The sequence below is a fragment of the Dendropsophus ebraccatus genome, chromosome 2, assembly GCF_027789765.1.
Source record: "Dendropsophus ebraccatus isolate aDenEbr1 chromosome 2, aDenEbr1.pat, whole genome shotgun sequence".
Lineage (NCBI taxonomy): Eukaryota > Metazoa > Chordata > Amphibia > Anura > Hylidae > Dendropsophus > Dendropsophus ebraccatus.
In genome coordinates this window covers 66473933-66496828 of record NC_091455.1, presented here as the reverse complement: position 1 = coordinate 66496828, position 22896 = coordinate 66473933, and the positions used below count along the sequence as shown (strand labels likewise).

At 42.4% G+C, this 22896-nt stretch overlaps 1 protein-coding gene across 2 annotated transcripts; it reads right to left on the bottom strand.

The window, feature by feature from the left end:
- Nucleotides 1-3704: 3704 nt before the first annotated feature.
- On the bottom strand, nucleotides 3705-21709 carry IMPACT (impact RWD domain protein). Of its 2 annotated transcripts, none has more exons than XM_069960073.1 (11): nucleotides 21651-21709; nucleotides 17969-18097; nucleotides 16942-16994; nucleotides 15971-16033; nucleotides 14659-14744; nucleotides 12715-12852; nucleotides 8949-9049; nucleotides 8575-8648; nucleotides 5318-5408; nucleotides 4367-4501; nucleotides 3705-3815 (listed from the first exon to the last, which is right to left on the bottom strand). In XM_069960073.1, the coding sequence occupies exons 1-11, from the start codon at nucleotides 21684-21686 to the stop codon at nucleotides 3744-3746; spliced, it is 978 nt and encodes a 325-aa protein (XP_069816174.1). In that variant the 5' UTR covers nucleotides 21687-21709; the 3' UTR covers nucleotides 3705-3743. The 2 variants fall into 2 exon arrangements, with proteins under 2 accessions (XP_069816174.1, XP_069816175.1); XM_069960074.1 differs by having other exon boundaries at nucleotides 12715-12840.
- Nucleotides 21710-22896: the final 1187 nt, after the last annotated feature.

Below are 22896 nucleotides of genomic sequence, written 5' to 3'. Positions count from 1 at the left end.
TATATTGTAGCAGGTGGAATTGTCTGATCTGTGTGGTGAACAGCATAAACGGGGAAAAAAAAACATTTATACATTTTTCCCCCAAAGGTAATGACTGGCAGCTGCGATCCCGCAGCTGCTTGCCGATAACCCTTTAAATACCGTGGTCTATAGAGTTTAAGGTACTAAGTGACAGAACAAGCTTTTCCCCGCGTCCCAATCGCTTGTACTGACAGACGGGGGTAAGTCACTTACCTCCGTCCTGTCGGATCGGCAATCCATGCATAGAGTCTGCTCTCAGGCAGGCTCTATGCATAGATTGCCGATAACACTAATCTATGCTATGGCATAGCATAGATCAGTATATGCTATCTAATGATTGCATGTTTAAAGTAAAAAAAAAAAAGTATGTCCGGGTATCAAAGGGCTCTGTCTTGAAGGGGTTAAATTTATAAAAAGCAATCCAAATTTTTCTTTTAAACAAATGATACTAATAAAAACACAAACACAAAAAATTAAAAAATTACACCCCAACCAGCCCAGTAATTGGCATAATAAAAGTGTTATGGCTTTTAGAGGGGGGGAGGAACATTGAATTAATTTGACCTGGACATCCGGGCACCAATGGCCTTGGTTATGTAGGGGTTAAAGCAATTTTGATAATCTCAAAGTAGTTTTACTTTATTTGGCAGGTGTAAAAGTTGGGCATCTAAAATCATGGGGGGGGGGGGGGGAGATGAAAACTACACAATAACCATTGACTGATTCATTCACATTTACATTCAGGGGAACCTGTCTACCTAAAGGAAGCAACTTTTTATCTGTGTGTGGGGGGGGGGTGGCATATATTAACCTTCGGGGGGATCTGTCTACCTACTTATCTAACTAGAGAGCTGCCTGTCTACCTACAGGGAGGCACTATCCACCTACATAGGCCATTGTTTACAAAATGGGACCTATCTATATATTGGTGCCCCTATTAACCTATATGCCTGTCTACATTCTGGGTACAGAGGTAAGAATGAAGCTGTTAAAGTGTGTCTGCCAGATCCTGAAGAGGTCACTCATGGCCAAGACAAGTCATCCTAGTGGAATGAGATGATTTTGATCAATTGTGAGTCACTGGATGTAATTACACTGTATTTAATATAAGATCTGTATTATGCTGGTATCTACCACTATATGGTAACTGTATGGGGGAGATACTGGTCTTTATATAGTGTGTTCTCTTAATTAACAGCATAGTACTATGAATTAGTTACTAGGTGGTGGGAATGGCAGCAATCAGGGTGTGGCCATATTATTTCTCCCTTGTATAGTGGTATTATTGATGGTCTTGGTATATTAGATATTGCCGAGTCACAATATGGTGGTAACATATATGGTTATACTATTTATTCATTGTTTACTGGTATTATTTGGTAGCTTTACAAGTATTATTGAGAGATATAAAGGATTATCACTAGAGTTGAGTGAACCTCGAGCATGCTCGAGTCCATCCGAACCCGAACGTTCGGCATTTGATTAGCGGGGGCTGCTGAAGTTGGATAAAGCCCTAAGGCTATGTGGAAATCATGGATATAGTCATTGGCTTTATCCATGTTTCCCAGACAACCTTAGAGCTTTATCCAAGTTCAGCAGCCCCAGCTAATCAAATGCTGAACGTTCGGGTTTCGGATGGACTCGAACCCGAAACCGGTTCGCTCATCTCTAATTATCACACAAAATTTTTTATCTATGTTGTCTTGAAAATATATATCTGTATGTGGGTTTTTCCTTTGGAAGCTGGGGGTGGTTTGGCATTGTATTATCTGCCTAGGCTACCAAAATACATTTAGTGCAACTGCAGTAGTTAAAAGTATCCACTAACATACACAAAAATATTTTTATTACATGTGCAAGGTGTGCATAGCCTTTAAATATACAACAAAATAAACCATTGTGTAAAAAAAAAGCCTCCTAGCATCTACCGCCTTTGGTTACTAGATTAACACAGGCCATAATAGAAGTCTACAAGAAAAAGAAAAAAAAGGTAAAAAGTGTTATTTTGTTATGGCACGGGAGAGTATATATCAACTGTAACAAACAGAAAGATTTTTTTTTTAAATAAATATTTATTTATGATTGTGACAATAAATACAATGTGGAAAATGTTATCAAAGTATCTTCTGTAGTTTCATACATACGTCATACAATAATTGCATTGCAGTACTTCATGGAAAAATAAACATAACTGAGAGGGTCTCACAAATGGGGCACCTGCAATTTTGAGAATGGGGACCCCTGTGCACCACTACTGCATTAATTCTCTATGGGAACTGGGGGAAACGGTCAAATACTATACTGACCTGTTTCCAAGGCTGTAATAAAAAGTCTTGGTGCACATTCTAATAGAAAACTGGGGTCCTCATTCTCAAGATCATAAGGAAACCCAGTGGTCGGACCCTCTACCCATGTTTTCTAGGATGCTTTGCAATGTGAGGTCATTACCTTTCACTGTATTTCTGCCTTTGATGATAGTGAAGAGATGGTATTATGCTTAGTGGTCAGGATTATTTTACTATATAGACAGTAAAGTAAAAAACACAATAAAGAAAGTATACTTACCTGTCCCCCCGCAGCGCCGTATTACTGCTCCCAGACCCGTTTTTTGTTTGTTTTTTTTCGCCAGACTTCTCCTTTAAATCTTTTGTTTAAAATTTAAACAATAGGTAATTTGCTGATGACACGTTCCTGTTAAAGGGAACCGGTCATCCATATTATTCTGCCACTGAGAAGAGCAGCAACATATAGCAACAGACACTTCTTTTATTCTTCTTTTATCTTTTATTCATCCTGATTTGTTAAACAGCAAAAATGGCTAAGATTCCACCATATTCTGTAAGAGCATTGAGAGATGAGTCCACCATATTCATCAGGTGCCACCAGCCGTGCATGCCAGTGGTTGACGGGCTTCTCCCTATACACAGTGACAGAAACAAGTCTGGTAATCCCTGGCAGACAGGGCTAGCAGCACCTAATGAATAAGGCAGACTCATCTCTCTTCTCTCCAGGTGTTTTACATTGGAGCAAGCCCTAGGCATGAGCAGCATAATATGGATGACAGGTTCCTACAATCTGCCCCCCAAAATCGCTTGTACCTTCGGATAGCTGCTTTTAATCCAATCTGTCCTTGGTTCCCTTAGGCAGGTAATGCAGTTATTGTGCTAAAAAACAACTTTTAAACTTGCAGCCCTGTGTCAAATTGGCGTGACCTAGAGCGTCTGTGCCCTAAGCTTGAACTGCATCTCCGTCCCTCCTCCCCACCCTCCTTATCATTAGCAACGCCTGGGAATCCCCTGGACAGGATTTCTCCTAATCATCACTTGTCTGAACACTGCACAGGTGCCTTAATGATCTAACCCGTGCAGTGTTCAGACAGGTGATGACTACGAGAAATCCTGCCTGGGGCATTTCTAATGATGAAGAGGGTAGGAAGGAGGGATGTAGAGGTGGTGCAAGCCTAGGGCACAGGCACAGCACAGGGCTGTAAGTTTAGGACAATAACTGCATCACCTGCGAACGGACCCCAGGACAGATATTGGATTAAAAGCAGCTACAAGTGGTTTGTAAAGGCAGATTGTGGATACAGAGTCGCTTTAATGTTGTATTCTTTAATCACTGACTAGAATGTGAAAGTTGACATTCTAAGCGAAAAACTCTGAAAAAGAAGAAATATGCATCAATATATTTAAAATACTGAAAGTTTTATTATTTATGATAGATTAATGTTCTATTCTCTTCTTATTCTCTTTAGTATGATTTCTGTTCTTTCCAGCATGCTTTCCAGAATCTTCCTAAAATAAAAATAATAGCGGAGTAAATTCACTAGCATTACATATGAAAACAAGAACTTTTATTGGTAATATATACAGTTTTTTTTACTTCAAACGAGTCTACATTTTTAAAGATAGTTTAGTTTTCTTCTATTCTGCGTCTTGTTAAACTGCATTTATCTAATATTTGCATTTTCATTATAATGCACAGAATAAAAACCATAGGCAAAACAAAATATGAAAGGCAACTAAGCAGCCACAAGAAATTTATGGTGATGAAAATTAGATTTAGATGAAAAGAGATTTATTAAACCTTGTGCAAAGGAACAGGGGGTTAGGCGCCTCTAGCAACCAATCACGTTCCAGCTTTCTTTTTTAGAAGCTTTTTTTTCAATAAATAAAAGAAGCGATCATATTCAAGAAAAGGGTGGACTACGCTCAAATGGTGTTGCCTCCTAGTGGCAACAGGTGGGAAAAATATATATTTTTTTTATGCCTAAAAAAACATTTTAACATTCAGAAATGTGTAATTTTTTATATACAAGGAACATGTCATAAGACATAAGACTTACCGCAGAGTTTGTGTAGTGATGCTCTACCAGTATGTTTCGTGCACAGTTATTGATATGCTTAAAGCGATCAGGACCAAGGAGAATACCCCCATACCATCGTGACACTACCACCATTACATCTCTGACATCCAAAATCTAGAAGTGCAAGACAATAAATTCTGTTTAAACTCTGAATACCCTAAATAATACGAAGCAGAGGTCTTCTGACATTGAACAGATTTCCTATATCAGGGCATATAGGTTTTGTATGATAGTATTCACATGCTCAAATTTTATTATTACATTATTTCTAGAATTGGTGCTTAGATAGCTCCCATCCATGTGCCTGTATACCTTGTTTTCTCACTTTGTAATAGTCTATGCTATTTAATGCCGAGACATACTTCAATGCACAGTAGTGTAGTGCAGAGTAGTTGTTGCTGACATAAAGCTCTCTAATAGCATTTTCCTGTATTTAACCCTCTTCCAGTCAGCAATCCGTATATACGTTCCTACTGCACATACCCCATGCAGTAGGAATGTATATATACGTTCTTGACTGAAGGGGCTGTAGATGTGTACGGGAGCGCTGCAGTGAGAGCAGCCGCACTAACATCAGTGTCCAAGGACAGAGGTAATGACAAGAAGTTGCGATCCCGCAGCTGCTTGCCATTAACCCCTTAAACACCGCAACCTATAGAGATCACGGCGTTTAAGGTACTCAGTGACAGAACAAGCTTTTGGCTCTTAGAAGGTGAGGGGGAACATTGCATTAATTTGACCCGGATATCCGGGCATCAATGGGCCCGGAAGGGGTTAAGGACCAGCACACAATTGACGTCCCTGCACTTACAGCTTACTTGGCATAATACTCTTAGATATGTCTTCTTGCAATTAAATGCACATTAGCTAAATAATTTTGTTTATTCTATCTGGTTTCTATAAACTGTAGAGCATTTCAATCCTTCATACCTGCATAAGATGAAGAAGTCTTTTTCCAGCTGCTGTTTCCCCATCATCCTCACAGTCTTGTATAAACGTATTTGTCTTTTTTGAATATATCCTATAAGGTAGCAGCAAAAATTATTACATTACAGATACAATATTATATTGGATGGTATCATTGTTTTCATGATGCCACACATACAACCTCAGGGCCCATTTTATGTTGCTTGTATTTAGGCAAACAATCTCAAAAAGCAAATCAGTTTCCTAATGACTCAAAGACAAAGTAAAAAAGTGCATGACTCCAGAGAAAGTACCACAACTGCCAAGACTGAGCCTTAAAGGGAAACAATCACTTAAAAAACGGCTATAACGCTATGGGAATGTGCTGTAGCAGCACCCAGCACACTTCCCAAACCTGCTTCTACACCCCCCGTCCCTGGAGTGTACCGCCCGAAAACTTACTTTATAAAGTTGGCGCCCTGTATGTAAATTACCCCCAAGTAGGCTAGGTGGGCGGTGAGCCACGGCAAGTAGTCACGGTCCCTGGCCGTTCCGGAGCAGTAAGCATGCCCCTCTGGGTGTGATTAGCCTGCATAATTGTGGCGACGTCACCTAGAGGTGTTCTGTCCCTAACATCAGCACGCCTACGTTCTTTCTGTGCCGCTCATGCGCAGTACGACGCGGACTGGACCTGCTGTACTGCACATGAGCGGCACAGAAAGAACATAGGCATGCTGATGTTAGGGACAGGGGGCTGTAGAAGCATGTGTGGAAAGTGTGCTTAGTGCTGCTACAGCACATTCCCATCGCGTTATAGCCTTTTTTAAGTGATTGGTTCCCTTTAAAGGGAACTTTCAGTGTGGAGCAGGATTCTGGTTAGTTGGGGCAATGACAAATCAACCAACTAAACACGGACTCTTGTTTTGCATATTTAAATTTTTGGGGGCATCAGTGGAGACTCTTGATTGAGTATTTCATTGGAAAGTTCAGTGATTACTGTGTTTTGTTGGTTGATTTGTCATTGCCCCAACTAGCCAGAATCCTGCTCCACACTGGTGAGGCAAATACCCCGAAACAGCTGTCTGTGGATGGATGCCTGCCTTGGCAAGCCCTTGTCATGTCGCAATACTCGCACCTTGAGTTAGACTTTGACATAAAAGGGGCCACCCTGTTGTTTCCCGCCTGGAGAAAAAAAGGTTCAATCTCCGGAGGCGACAAGCCTTCTTTACTATGAGAACTGTGAATCTGTGGAACAGTCTACCACAGGATCTGGTCACAGCAAAAACAGTAGAGGGCTTCAAAACTGGCTTAGACAAGGTCTTAGAGCAAAATAATATAAATGCATATGTATAGACAGGGCCGTGGTTCGGTGCCTAGGGCGGCGCCCGCAGGGAACACTTTTTTTTATTGAAAAAAAAAAAAAACCTCCGTAGGCACTGGCCCACGGTTGCCTAGTCCGCATTGGGGGGGGGGGGGGGGGTTTGACGGAGCGGCCCGGAGCAGGATGGGCAGGCAGGCTCACGTGATGTGACGTCAATCGCCGAGCAGGAGAGAAGATCCGGGACCGCGGGGCTGAAGCTGTAAGCTTCCGGCCTCTGTCAGGCTGTGTGTGCCGGAAGCTCACCCCCTGCCCCGCACCCCGGACCTCGGCGCTGCATGGGGGGAGGGAACCAGCCTGCCTGCCCATCCTGCTCCTGGCCGCCCCGTCTTGAAGAAGATAAATGTATATAAACCAGTGCTGAAAAGATTCATCTGTATGGTAGACAGTAGAATCCATTTCCTATTGACAGATGCACTGCAACTTTTTATTTTTTGCATATACAATAGCGTAGTTGACTACAGTTTTGTATGCAGCAAAATTAAATGTAATAAAATAGAAACAGTAAAATATATGCAAGTTCTGCTCCATCAAAAACAACCCACCAATATGACGTCTCCAATACTTTCACGAGTCCTGTTATCATTGTTTCATTGTATCCCAATTGAACTAAATGTTTTCCAGTTATTTGCTTTGTAGTTCTTGGTGTGTTGTACTTTTGTATGATTGATATTTAGAAATGTTTTGCAGTTATTAACTTTGTAGGGTATTGTACTTTTGCATGATGTTTACAAAAGATGACATTTGCTTTCTTTAAACCTTTATAAGGCTAGGTTCACACTGAGTTTTTGCAATCCATTTAACGTATACGTGTTATGGAAAAAAACATGCAAAAAATTGAAGCAATTGTGTGTTATTTGTTTGGATCCGTGTTTCCATTGACTTCCATTATAAAAAAAAAAAAATGATCGAAACATACGTTTTTTTTTTAATGGACACAAAAGTAGTGTTGACTACGTTTTTATGTCCGTTAAAAGTAACCAATTAAAAACAAATACAGTGGTGCCTTGGATTACGAGCATAATTTGTTCCAGCACTGTGCTTGCAGTCCAAATCCACTCATAAACCAAAGCAAATTTTCCCATAAGAAATTATTAAAATGAAGACAATTGGTAACACACCCAAAAAAATAATCATTTTTTTTATTCTGAATAACATTCTGTAAAACAAAAGAAACAAACATTCAGAAAGAGCTGAATATGTGATATTATAAGTTACTGTACAGTATAGCAATCAGCATGTGGTGTATAATGTATAGTAACTGCATAAACCGGGTAACATAGCAGCAGTTTGTAGATACCAGGAAGTGAGAATCACAGAGCGGTGCAGAAGTACAGTGACAGAAACTTCTATATACAGCAGTGTGTATAGCTGAGTGTAAGTGCAGGCACATTATAGCAGCAGTGTGTATAGCAGAGTGTGAGTGCAGGCAGATAATAGCAAGAATAGAGAGGATGGGAAACACAAGGGCTGACTGAGACAGCAGGGAGCATGAAGGAATGAGCAGGGTACATGTGGGCACAGTATAGCAGCACTCTCTGTCCAGAGAGAGAGAGGGGTTACAGCTATGCAGAGATTACCTAAACAGTACTGTCCCCTGATGCAAGCCCCAGCCTGAAGTGGATCTGCTATGATTTGGAAGGTGAGGGACACTTCCTGGGTCAGAGTACAGGGCTGTAGACCCCACTATGCAGGCCATGCCCCTCCCCCACTCCCCCTCCCACCCAATACAGGGAGCTCTTAGACCAAAGCAATGCTCTTAAATAAAGTTAAAATTTTGAAAAACTGTGAGCTCTTCTTGCAAAACGCTCTGAATCCAAGTTACTCTTAAACCAAGGTACCACTATACGTTGAATGGATTGCAAAAACACAGTGTGAACCCAGCCTTAGAAATACAACTCACCTGTATGCATAAATGTTATGAGTGGCACTAGCAATTTTCTTGTTCTCATACAATTTGTTCAGTACTTCTTTTACCTGAAAAATGATAATACAATGCTAAGAAGCTGAAGCATGATTAATCTGCACATACATACCGTATATTCTTTAGTTCCCTAAAATTCCTTAAATTCTTTAAGTTCCCTAAAAAGTTTTAAATGTCGTACATATACAAAGACTACAAGGTGATCACATAATCAGAATAAGATCACAATAGAAATCCACATATATATTATTTCATCCTGGTGATCATGTGATTTGTCACTTTACCACCAGGACAGGATCCGTAGGTGGCATTGTACTTCCTGATCTTTCATAGTTCTCACTGATCATACTCACCTGCCCTGGATTATTCACTGGAGCTAAATGTGCCTGGAATGTACTCCTTCTGTCAGTAAAAGGGTCTCCATGGACAACCGAGGGAACATCTTTACTGACACCTAAAATAAGGCAAAAAGAAAAAAATAACCGATAACCACATTTCCAGGATTTCACCTTGAGGCTGGGTTCACACGCTGTAACTGTGCGGCTGTATTTTTTATGCGGCTGTAAATGTGCGGGTGAAACTCCGGCCGTGGGAAAAAATAGACATGCGGCTCAAAACATACGGTCATTTACTTGGAAATCTGGTTCAACTAAAAATAACAAATAAAATGTTAAGAAAGTGATGGAAACACCTCTGGATGCATCTGGGAAAGCAGGGAACACAGTTTACATGAATCGCTATTACCGGGGTTTGCGATCCTCTGCACTATAGCCGATGTCTCTCATGGTTAATATATTGAATTAATAAAACACATTTTCTGTCTAATAAAGTCCCTTTTATTGTTCAATAATTAAATGTAAACGATTCCATCATTTTGCAATTAAATATACTGTTAAAATAAATATATATATAAATAAATGTATATTTATATATATATTTATTTTTTGACAGTATATTTAATTGCACAATGATGGATTCGTTAGAATTAAATTATTGACCAACGAAACTGAATTTATTTAAACGAAAATGTGTTTTCTTAATTAAATATTAATTAGTACAGGAAACTCCATAAGCCGGTAATTCAGATGCCGGCAATAGAGCATTCTGTACTAATCATCACTTAACTTTAATGAAAACATCAAATGTTTCTTCTAATTATGTTATGACAATAGCATTATTAGAAGAAACATTTAGAATTATATGTGCGCTCAGCTGATTGGCTGATCGGCTGAGCGCACATATAATAAGCCGGTCCGCAGCACAGTGACTTCATTGTGCTGCGGACCAGCGAAGAGGACACATCGGGGTGAGTATAGAGCTCTCCACACCCCCTCCCCAGCACTGCACCCCTCCCAGCAAGGAAGGGGGGTCACTTAACCCCTTCCTTGCTGGGATGGGTGCAGTCTGACATCAGTCTGGCCCCCAGGGGGTTAAGGGGGATGCAATACATCCTCCCTTAACCCCTTGGGGGTCAGACTGTAAGCAGCGATCTGTAAAGATGCTGCATACTGTAAGGTGCACAACACCGCTCACAATGATGGGTGTTGTGCTCCTGTTTGTGTGTTTTTTGTGTGTTTCTCCCTTTTTGTTTTTCAGATATCGGTATCCTGGGGATTACGTCGGATTCCGTGGACTACGTCGATGACCAGCGTTTTTTTAATGTTTTTTTTAATAAAATGGTCAATGAGGGGTGTGGGGGTGTTTTTATTTGAATAAAAAAATTTGTAAACTTGTGTCTTGTCTTTATTTCTTTACTTTATAGACTTAGTAGTGGAAGCCGTCTAATAGACGGAATCCATTACTAAGTCGGGGCCTAGTGTTAGCCGGTATAAAATGGCTAACACTAACCCCCTATTATTACCCCAGTACCCAATGCCACCAGGGGTACTGGGAAGAGCCGGGTGCCAGTGGTCCCGGAGCGTCAAAATTGGCGCTCCTGGACCGGGCGGCAGCAGGCTGGTAAGATTTAGGCTGGGGAGGGCCTAAACCAATGGCTCTTCCCACCCTGGTGTTACCAGGCTGCTGTCGTTTGGTTTTTAACCCGGCTGGTTATAAAAATAGGGGGGACCCTATGCGTTTTTTTTTAAATTATTTATTTATTTAAAAAAAAAAAACGCATAGGGTCCCCCCTATTTTTAGAACCAGCCGGGTTAAAAACCAAGCGACAGCAGCCTGGTAACACCAGGGTGGGAAGAGCCATTGGTTTAGGCCCTCCCCAGCCTAAATCTTACCAGCCTGCTGCCGCCCGGTCCAGGAGCGCCAATTTTGACGCTCCGGGACCACTGGCACCCGGCTCTTCCCAGTACCCCTGGTGGCATTGGGTACTGGGGTAATAATGGGGGGTTAGTGTTAGCCATTTTATACCGGCTAACACTAGGCCCCGACTTAGTAATGGATTCCGTCTATTAGACGGCTTCCACTACTAAGTCTATAAAGTAAAGAAATAAAGACAAGACACAAGTTTACAAATTTTTTTATTCAAATAAAAACACCCCCACACCCCTCATTGACCATTTTATTAAAAAAAACATTAAAAAAACGCTGGTCATCGACGTAGTCCATGGAATCCGACGTAATCCCCAGGATACCGATATCTGAAAAACAAAAAGGGAGAAACACACAAAAACACACAAACAGGAGCACAACACCCATCATTGTGAGCGGTGTTGTGCTCCTTACAGTATGCAGCATCTTTACAGATCGCTGCTTACAGTCTGGCCCCCAAGGGGTTAAGGGAGGATGTATTGCATCCCCCTTAACCCCCTGGGGGCCAGACTGATGTCAGACTGCACCCATCCCAGCAAGGAAGGGGTTAAGTGACCCCCCTTCCTTGCTGGGAGGGGTGCAGTGCCGGGGAGGGGGTGGGGAGAGCTCTATACTCACCCCGATGTGTCCTCTTCGCTGGTCCGCAGCACAATGAAGTCACTGTGCTGCGGACCGGCTTATTATATGTGCGCTCAGCCGAACAGCCAATCAGCTGAGCGCACATATAATTCTAAATGTTTCTTCTAATAATGTTATTGTCACAACATAATTAGAAGAAACATTTGATGTTTTCATTAAAGTAAAGTGATGATTAGTACAGAATGCTCTATTGCCGGCATATGAATTAACGGCTTATAGAGCTTCCTGTACTAATTAATATTTAATTAAAAAAACACATTTTCGTTGAAATAAATACAGTTTCGTTGGTCAATAATTTATTTCTAACGAATCCATCATTGTGCAATTCAATATACTGTCAAAAAATAAATATATAGATAAATATACATTTATTTATATATCTATTTTTTTTAACAGTATATTTAATTGCAAAATGATGGATTCGTTAGAAATAAATTATTGATCAACGAAAGTGTCTTGATTACAAAGAAAATGTGTTTGATTAATTTAATATATTAACTATTAGAGGCATCGGCATTCGGCATCATTGCCGGCTATTTTTGAAGTACTCCGTACGGACCGCCTGTCAATCCACGGCCGCATATTCAGCCGCAAACAATGGTCTTGTTCATTTTTTACGGGTCCGTTTACGATAGGGCCGTAGATTCATACATAGTGTGCACTGTGCAGCCGCATATCCTATACTTCCCAGCATACACACGAACCACCAAAAATACCACGTGTGAACCGAGCCTTAGGGTGCGTTTACACCTACAGGATCTGCAGCAGATCTGCAGCAGATTTGATGCTGTGTTCAGTTATTTAAATGAAATCTGCTGCAGAAAATCAGCTGCAGATCCTGTAGGTGTGAACGCACCATTAAAGAGGTTATCCAGCACTACAAAAACATGGCCACTTTTCCCCCTCTCTTGTCTCCAGTTCAAGTGTGGTTTGCAATTAAGCTCCATTTACTTCAATGGAACTGAGTTTTTAACCCCACTCAATCTGGAGACGAGAGGGGGAAAAGTAGCCATGTTTATGTAGCGCTGGATAACCCCTTTAACAAAAGTGATGTTTTGTGATGTTTATAAATGAGAGGCAAAGGCTTGTAAAGTAAAGTAAATGACAGACTGGTAAATAGCAAGATAGGAAGCTGCCCATAAGGACTTCTACAAGTGACTGGTCTTTAGCTGACATCTTCTGTAACTTCTTTTTAGCCAAAAATACGATAAATACCTTCTAAAGCATCAAAAGCTCCATCAATAGCAGAACACGTTAACAAATCATTGAATAATTCAGAGCTGGAAGCAATATCGTCATCATCAGCCTCAGTTTCTTCTGTCATAGCTTTTGAACTCGGAGCTGTAAAGACATCTAGAATATAGAATAGCTTGCTTATCTCAAGCAATTATATCTTTTTTTTCTCTTGAAAATAATATAAGAAAACTTTTTCTATATATATGGATTTGTAAAACACTCACAACCAATCTAAATCATGAATTGGCGGAAGGGAGTTTATAAGGAAGTTTATGCTGCCCAAACCACAGGCAGCGTGAAATCTAATCAGGCTCCCTTGTTGCTATTATGTTTGACCCTAGCTCACTGCAGCCCTTCAGATTAAAACATAGTGTAAACCCAGACTGTAGCACTGGGTGAAGCATCTGGGGGTGGTCTCCCTGGCTTCTCTTATAGACAGAGACCTGTCAATTAAGCCATGCAAGTGGGGTGGGAAGACTGTGGAAGGGGAGACTACTTACACATTGAAGAGATGTCTGTGATGAACACTACACAATCCATCCCTAAAAGCTATGATGGCACAGGCTATTATGGAATCTGTATAACAGATGCATTTTTTAACAGGCGTCGCTGCACAATTAGGACTTATTTTTTATCAACAGAACCTGGATCCACTGTGATCTCGAGACCCACATGTCACACATGTCCACTGCCACTCCACCCATTCTCAATGGCAGCCGAAGACAGTGCTCAGCTATAATCAGCGACTCCCACAGTGAATGAGTGAAATGTGGGTGTATCTGTGAGACCTGGGTCCTACTTCTCAAGATCATGATTTGTAAGATGTTCTACATGTTCCTGAAGCAGTCATGTAGAAATCCTGCAGAAAACATAGTTTATTTCTTGGTATTTCATTTTCAGCTGGAGAATGGCTTAGGCCCCGTTCCCACTGAGGAAAGGTAGCGGAATTCCGCGACGGAATTGTCCGCCGCGGAATGCTGTTAGCCTCCCGCTCATAATGGGAGTCTATGGGACTCTTCAGCGCGGACAGGGCAGGAGCGCGCGTCTCCCATAGACTCCAATTATGAGCGGGAGGCTAACGGCATTCCGCGGCGGACAATTCCGTCGCGGAATTCCGCTACCTTTCCTCAGTGGGAACGGAGCCTTAGGGTAGGGATTGAGAATCTGCCAAGGAAGGGGTTACTTCTGTTGCATTAAGCTGTATTAAGGCCGTATTAGATGGGCTGATGCATGAGTTAAGCAAAAGTCCACCTGCTTACTTAGCCCATTATGTGGCTCAATACAACCTTTTCTTTAAATGGCTAAAATAATAAAGATTTCTTACCTCTCCACTCTCCCGCATTGTCCTTCTGCCCTATCTCTGCGTCCCCCTCTGACCGCTTCTTAACCAGTCTCTGCAGTGACAGCCCGCACACCCAATCACTAACCAAGACAGCACCGTGGCCAGTGATTGGCTGAGCAGGCTGCCACTGCAGAGACGGGTTTAGCAGCGGTCAGAGGGGAACACAGAGTACCCCTTTAATTAGCTGTTGGCCGCACATCACCTATTACACTTAGCAATGCGCAGCCGGCCGCCAAAGATTTTTAAACTTGTTGAAAGACAATGAACAGCCGACAACTGATTACTCGCTCCTTGGCTGATCATTGTCTTTATTCCATGGAGCAATATCTACCCACTTTGGCATATAATCGCTCTGTGTAATAGGGACTTTACAGCTAGACACAGAATAGTGGGAGGACATGACTGGGACACAGAAAAAAGAATCCTTTGTAATTTACTATAATATGCGCCTGTGTTTCATAGAAATCAGATTGCACACACCAGGCGTGACTGACAGATCTCTCTATAGGTGCAAATGGGGAGAAGAGACCTTTAAACTCCTTTAAGACAAGAACATAAAACAGGTATCACATGCTAATAACCTGGAGTTGATGTTTTGGATTTCTTCTCTAGAAATTCTCTAATCTTTTCCACCCATTGGTAAAGGATGTTCTCACCAAGATTTTGCCTACAATTGTTAAAAGAAAAAGATGCCGTCACACTAACAACGTATTTTATAACATTAATAAAAATGCATCTAAAAAACAACAACAAACAATTGTTTTAAGGCCTTATTAGACAGCCCAAGCCATGCTGTAAGCAGGCACCAATCTCTTAGATCAGGGGTAGGGAACCATGGCTCTCGAGCTGTTGCAAAACTACAACTCCCATCATGCCCGGACAGCCAAAGCTAAAGCTTTGTGTGTCCATGCATGATAGGAGTTGTAGTTTTGCAACAGCTGGAGGGCCAAAGTTCCCTACCCCTGTGTTAGGTCAACATGTATGGTGTTCAGCAAACAGGGCTATCACTGACCTGAATTATTACCCCAGTACGCCCCGCCACAGGGGTACTGGGAACAGCCAGGTACCAGCAGACCCAGAGCTTCAAACAAATGGTGCTCTGGGTGAGAGGCGCTAGCATGATGGGAAGGGCCAAAATATTCTATGGATAGGGGGTAACAAGCTGAGATAGGAATACCCTCTTTACTGCAACAGCAGCAGTAACTTCAGAGGCTGCATGGATAATTCTAGTGTAAGGGCTTAGTCACACGTCCCGTAAATGTTTCCCTGCCTGGCATGGTGTATCAATATCATGCCGGCAGCCAGGTAGCTCTTTGAATCTCTGTGGCACCTAAGTGACAGAGACGCGCGGACCTGTAATTTATGGGACATGTGAATAAGCCCTAAAATCAGGAGTCATGACCAGGATCTCAGCTGCTTCCTATTATTCCAGGCTGATTGATGCCTTTGGGTTGAGCCTTTTTATTTGTTTTATCATAAGAGGCCATCCTTTCTGAAAACTGACAAAGTCAGCACAAGTCCTGAACATACGGCGTCAATCACATGGATTTACTTCTGTTATTGCTTGACCTGCATTATTAGTAAAGGGTTTTTTTCAGACAAACTAACCACAGTCACTGATCAGCACCGCCGATCGGCTGTTTGGTGCCTGCACTATGCAGTGAACGTGCATGTATATGTCAGTATCTCATTTTGACAGGAAGCCAAGAATTCTGATGTGAACAAGACAGACATGAGAATGCAGGAGACTTTTATCCAGGACTGCTCCAACCATGTAGATGCCTAAAAAATTCAACAATCTGAGCTGCAACCACTTCTCTTTTCTAGAATGCAATACAATAACGACAGACAGTGTCAACATTTTAACAAAGTAATAAAATTAGAATAACTTACAAGTAAATCTCCTCTAGATTATTTGATATTGTCATACGATCTTCTCCCCGAAGCCATGGAGCGCTGTATAGGAAGATGAACAGTACACAGAGTATGATATAGAGAACAATTTAAAGCATGTTCCTTGCATTACAAACACGTATTACGCCTCACAATGGTTAGACAAGAACTAAAGGTATAAAGAATTAAAGGAAACTTGTGGGTAATTCCTTGCTCATAAAGAGCCATGATGCCTCACTCAAAAGCACTGCTGCATTTAGAGAAAATACATCATAGCGTAAGCGTCTTCTCAGGTCAATCACAATTTTTTTAATTGGCTATAAAAAAACTTTTGACATGTCATAAACATAGAGTTTTGATCGGTCCAGGTCTGAGTGTTCAGACCCATACCGATCGGGACAGAAGCGGGGAGAAGTGCTAGCTATTTGATAGTGTTCTATGTCTCTGCATCTGGAAAATATATGATTATCGCGGATAATATGACTATGATTTTTTCCCCACTAAAGCAAAGGTAAAGATATTTATTAAAGGGGTTATTTGATCATTTTGAATCATTTATTATGCTGCTGGGGCTGTGTGAAACATAGCAAACATGTATGCTTACCCGTCCCACTCTTCCACCGCTGCCAGTTTCCAGGCCGCCCACTGTCTATCGCCATCTTCTTCCATGCAGACAGGAAATGCCCGCTTGGCATAGACAGAATAGATCTCTCTAGGCTGTGTATGCTGAGTGGAGATTTCCTGTTGGCATGGCATGTCAGCAGAAGGCTTGAAGAGGAAGATGGCGCCAGACACTGGGCGGCCTGGAAACCATGAGCAGCGGGGAAGCATAACAGATACCAGTATACATGTTTGCCCCAGCAGAATGCTAAATTATAAGTAATGATGGACAATCCCTTTAATATTGCATGTTATAAATTCCAGAATACATGGCAGATCTAAGCAATAAGTAATAAGGCAGCAGAACTTACTTTAGTTGGTAGAGAGGAGGCGCTGCAGCTGGGTATTCTGGAGGTAGTATTACCTAGTACAAAAATGGGCCAAGAAATATCAAAAGTAAGCACTATATTTATTACTGACAGATGTCACATGCTTTTTGGTGCACTCATGATAAAGAATATTTGCCTATACAAACACACATAATATTGGAAATGCTACCTATGCTCAGACGGGATAAAAAGGTATATAATATAATTATAAAAACAATTATGGAGGACGCAAATAAGGGTGCCTCTACACAGACAGGAACAGACTATGAACAGGGAACAGGTCATAAAGGAAAGACTGAGATTTCTCCTCTTTTCAAATCCATTCCTGGCTTTGGCTTCCAAAATCTGTCAGATAAATCTCTCTGTGTAAATGCACCATAAGGATAGGTGGCAATGGGAAATAGGGTAAATATCTGATATAGAATGGTAACAAATACTGAGCAATATTTGAGTATCATCAATAATCCCAAATCATCGATTCAATTGAAAATACTTAATCTAGATTTTCTGAAGAAATAACAGTGAAACTATTAATGACTGCAAAAGTAATAATTATGAGGTTTTGGATAAAACCAATGGCACCTCATGTTATGGAATGGGAGAAATTAGTGGCTAAGATTAGAAGGTAGGAACAAATTATGTTTCCCGGAACCAAAAAACTGCACTTAACAATAAAAAGTTATGGAGCAGCTGGAATGGACTGGGAAGTGGACTATAGTAAACGGATTATTATAAGTTTTTTTTGCTTATTCCCTTTGTGCTCTCTCTCCCTCCCCCTCCTCCAGGATAGGGTGGTGGGATTGGGTCAGGGTTAAAAGATGTATAAACAGATATTTGTGTTTATTTTGATATCAGAATGTTTTTTTACCAAAGAGAATGTAACTATGTGTTTTTATGCATTTAAAACTAAGAAAAAAAAAAGAAATAAGAAGTATGCCCCATCTGCCAGAACCTATAAACTGAAAACAGGCTGATAGATTCACAAAATAACAAATCCGCATTTGGCTACCTGTAAGCAAAGTGTCCACTCAGGATGGTCCAAAGTGTTGGAGACTTGTATACAAAATATTCTTGCAGCTTCATCTATTACACACCAGTCATCCCCATAGATAGAGGAGAGGGCTTCAATTTCATCAATCTATTGAAAAAAATAAAAAAAAATTATATATATATATATATATATATATATATATATATATATATATTATATATATAATTATATATATTAAATCACCTCATAGCAGGCATCAATACACCTCACATCTTCTTAGGTTGCATTCACATGTTCTGTAGATGTGGTCTGTGCATGGACTGTACGCTATAGACCCGACCTCAGAACTCCCGGCATCATCATTCATTATGATGCTGTGAACTTAGAAACTGTTAAGACTCCGTGCTCCTGTACTGACACGCTGTGTTATGTTGATATGTGGTGTAGGGTCGGAGAATGTATGCCCACTAGCTGGCAGCAGAAGGCCTGAAAAAGCTCACAGCTGTCCTGCCTACCCACCAATGATTGACAGATTCCTCCTCATCACTGTGCATAGGAAGTAACCATCAGCAGGTGTGACACCACATTTTAGTGTATATGTTATACTACCCCATCCCATCCTAAATACCTATTGCTGAATCCGTACACTCCTGCACGTATCTGCACTGCACATACAACTGTTCCTGATGCTTTCTAGTAATATGCAGCTCTTCCTGGGTGCTGAAGCTGATGCTCTGTATCTCTGGCAATGGGTAGAACAGCTAGTAAAGAAAAGGAAAACTGGGAGCAGTGAGGGAGAGTCACATCCTGCTGCTCGCCTCTCTCTTTGCTTTGTGTCTGCATGCGCGAGGAAGCCCTATAGATTTACATTATGCAGCTGATCAAAGTTTTTTCTTATGACAATGGCCATTTAACCCCTTCAGAACTGGGCAAATTTTTGCTTTTGCGCTTTCGTTTTTTCCTCCTCGTGTTTAAAAGGCCATAGCACTTCCTTCTATCACCTAAAGACCCACATGAGCCCTTATTTGCTGCGCCACTAATTGGACTTTGCAATGGCAGACTTATTTTTTCCATAAAATATGCAGCAAAACTGAAAGAAAAATTATTTGTGCTGTGAAATTGAAAATAAGCGGCCTGTCACTGCAAAGACCGGAGCAAAGGCATAGCTGGACACAACGCAGAAGGCCTCCGAGGAAGCCTGAGAATGCAGTAAGGTGAATTAATATTTATTATTTTACACTAAGGTTACAAACCCACTTGGCGGGTCTGCAGTGTTTGCAGCGAGACTCACTGCAGATCCCGGCCCTATACTTTTAATGGCAGACAAACACGCAGCAGGGATGTACATCAGGGATGTACAGAGTTTGTTTGCAGCCCACCCCATTAACCCCCCGGCCGCCGGAGCTGATACTTCCCCTGATCCCGGCTCCGGCGGTTCCCGATGTCTTCAGCAAGCCGGAGCGGGGACCAGGTGAAGTATATGCTCCAGCCGCCCGCACTCCCCCCCCCCCCCCCCCCCCCGCAGCACCGATCGCACGCCCCCCCGCAGCCCCGGCCGCTCGATCGCCCCCCCGGCAGCACCGATCGCCCACCTGCAGCCCCCATCGGGGGGGGGGGGGGGGGGCGATCGGGCGGCTGGGGCTGCAGGGGGGCGTGCAAGCGAACGGTGCTGCGGGGGGGGGGGCGAGCGATCGGTGCTGCGGGGGGGGGGGGGGGCGATTGGGGGGGGGGGGCGTGCGATCGGGCGGCCGGGGCTGCGGGCGGCTGGCTGGAGCATATACTTCACCTGGTCCCCGCTCCGGCTTGCTGAAGACATTGGGAACCGCCGGAGCCGTGATCAGGTGAAGTATCAGCTCTGGCGGCCGGGGGGTTAATGGGGAGGGCTGCAGACAAACTCGCAGCAGGGATGTACATCCCTGCTGCGTGTTTGTCTGCCATTAAAAGCATAGGGCCGGGATCTGCAGCGAGTCGCGCTGCAAAAACGCAGCATGGAGACTCGCTGCAGACCCGCCAAGTGGGTTTGTAACCTTAATGCAAGAGCTGCAAGGACATCGCTAACGATGTTTGTGCAGCCCTTGCTCTAGCAGATCGGCGATCATTTACTGTTTTTTATCAGGCCGTGAAATAGGACCCTTAGGTCAATGGCTTGTAACAATGGGTCTGATGAAGCCGCTGATGATGGCGTCAAATGGCTGAAACCACATGCTTCCCCTGGTATCTGTCCTGAAAGTCCGTGTTGTGTATGTTTTAAGCTGACAGAGAATAAACAGGGATTTAAAGTGTCACTGTTGTTTAATTTTTTTATTTTTTTTTACAGAGATCAATAGTACAGGCGATTTAAAGAAATTTTGTAATTGGATTTATTAGCCAAAAATGCATTTTTATCATGAGGAAGCAGTTTGAAGCTCTCCCCCTGTCTTCATGGTTCCCTTATGGAGAGGGGAGGGGTTGAGGGAGATAAGGCACCAAAACAGGACAAAGAGATCATTTACAGCTACATCGATGGGCTATCTTCTCTGAAGTCAGCACTGACCTCTCTGCCCTCTGAATACCGGCTTTCACACAGGTCCCGCTGTGTAATCCTTTGTTCTCTGCTGCCAACTAATCTCCCTCCTCCCCCCTCCATAGATTACACAGGGCCTGACTGATGTGAAATAGTCTAGATTTCCTGATAATCAGCAGTGAATGAGAGAGGGGGGGGGGGAAACTGGGGAAAGTTTTTTTTGAATGCAGATAGGGGAATATTTGCCTAATAAACCCAATTACAAAGTTTCTTAAAATAGCCTGGACTATTGATTTCTGGGGAAAAAAAAAATTGACAGTGACACTTTAAAGTGACTGTACCACCAGGCCCAGGCTGAAACACTGGAGGCGGGCCGACCCACCCTTAGTGGGAGGAAACCCCAGCCCCTCTATGATAGGGTTCCATTGATTCTAATGGAGTCAAGTCATGGAGTTTCTTCCCACTAAGGGTGGGTCGGCCCGCCTCCAGTGCTTCTGCCTGGTGGTACAGTCACTTTAAGAGGATGTTGGTGCATTGCAGCTCTTCTCCTCATGTTTGTGAATTTATATAGACCGCTGTTCTTTCAGCACTGAAGAATAGGCGAGGAATTTTAAGCCAAATAGGCGGTTAATTTTACGATTATTTTGCTTGACAAGTCTTCTTTGAGCAGAGAACAGCAGAGACTGGAGGCAACCTATACACAAGATTGCCATAGTGAGGCAGGCGGGATGCCAAGCGGAGTCCGCAGCAGGGATTCCTCTCTGAATTTCACCCATTTTCTACAGTGTGAATGCACCCTAATTCCTCGCCCATTCGTAAGTGTGAACATTCCCTTATCCCTATAGAACCGTGGCCTGCGCATCTCCATACAGGGGTGAGGAGGATCACTAGCAGTGCTGACTTTCCTTAGATACTTGTCCCCGGACTGTTACTACCCTCCCTAGCTATGAGCTGTAGTGACCACAGAACCTTTATAGGTCAGGTAAGTGCCCCTCCATACACTACTTTCCTATAGCCTATTATCACTAGGATATTACTCAGACTTGTACATCTCCCATCCATACACTGAGGACGTTTCCAGCCGGTATGAGCTCCCTGCATTACTACATCACATTGATATATACACAGACGTCCCCTGTACTGATCCCATGTGTAAACCACAGCACACGTTACCCCTGTCTGCCATACTTCACTCACTTGGCTCTGGAAGTTTTCCTCTTCCGTGTCAGCCATGGAGCGTCGCTTCCTGTGTGAGTGCTGCGGCAGTGCGCGGCTTCACCACTAGGTGGCGCTGGTGTCTAACATTCAGTCTGTAGTGTGCAGAGATCCCAACGTCAGAAGGCGGCTGTACAGTCAGCATGTAGTACGGACCTGTACACATAATTCTAATGAAAAACAAACAAGCAAACAAAAATTCTAGAGCCCACTGTCTGAACCAAGGGGGAAATTTATAGGTATTAACCCATTAAAGGGATTGGGCAAATAGGACAGCTCCTGTTCATAGTATTCTGGTCTTCATTTTGATCAGTATTTGATCAGAAAAAAAGATACAGATCTTCTTATAGTTATTATTATTATTTATAGTTTCTGTCTGTGTCAGCTACAACTACTCACAGAAAAGCAACAACATTGGAAAATTTTGGACTGCACCTTACACAAGTATCATTGACAAATTATCAAATCATTATTAACATAAATGCAAAGGAAAAACAACTAAAGTCACTTAAAAACAACAATGTATATCCTATCACTGGTAAATACAACACAGTGAAACCTGACTGGTCCCAGCCAATAAAGTGTCAGCCTTGCAAATGATCACAGATACTGGTTGTGCAAATACAACGATAAGTCTCCCAAATTCATGTTATATAGATGTCAGAAAGTACTCAGATTCATATAGAATAAATATCACAAGGTACATAAGACAACACCAGACAAACAACCACAGATTACAAATATTGGAACTTCACGTGTAAAATAAGTTGGCTGTCACTGTGAGATTAGGCCATGACAGAACACCCCATGCGTTCCATCACCATGACTTTCTCAGGGTGAATGATACTGTCCTTTTTGCTATTTATAGTCACTATAGTGATTAAATGTGTAACAAATGTGTTGCAAAAGACTGGAATACTCACCCAGTATATATTTATTTCTTTGGTAGCATGTGATGCCCTATTAGGCTATGTTCACACAACGTATGTGTTGTATAAATCACCGCCATTCTTGCAATTTGCAACAACGGCCGTGATTTATACAAAACACGTTGTATTGGAATGCATGGAATCCAAGGCGGAGTCAGTTATCTGCGGCCGCTATTCATTGAATAGTGGCCACACAAGACATGTCAGCTCACACATGGAGCCCCAAACTGCATTGTGTGCAGCGTTGAATTGTGTGCCCGCATCCGAATTCACCAGAAGTGAAGATCATCCGACCGGGT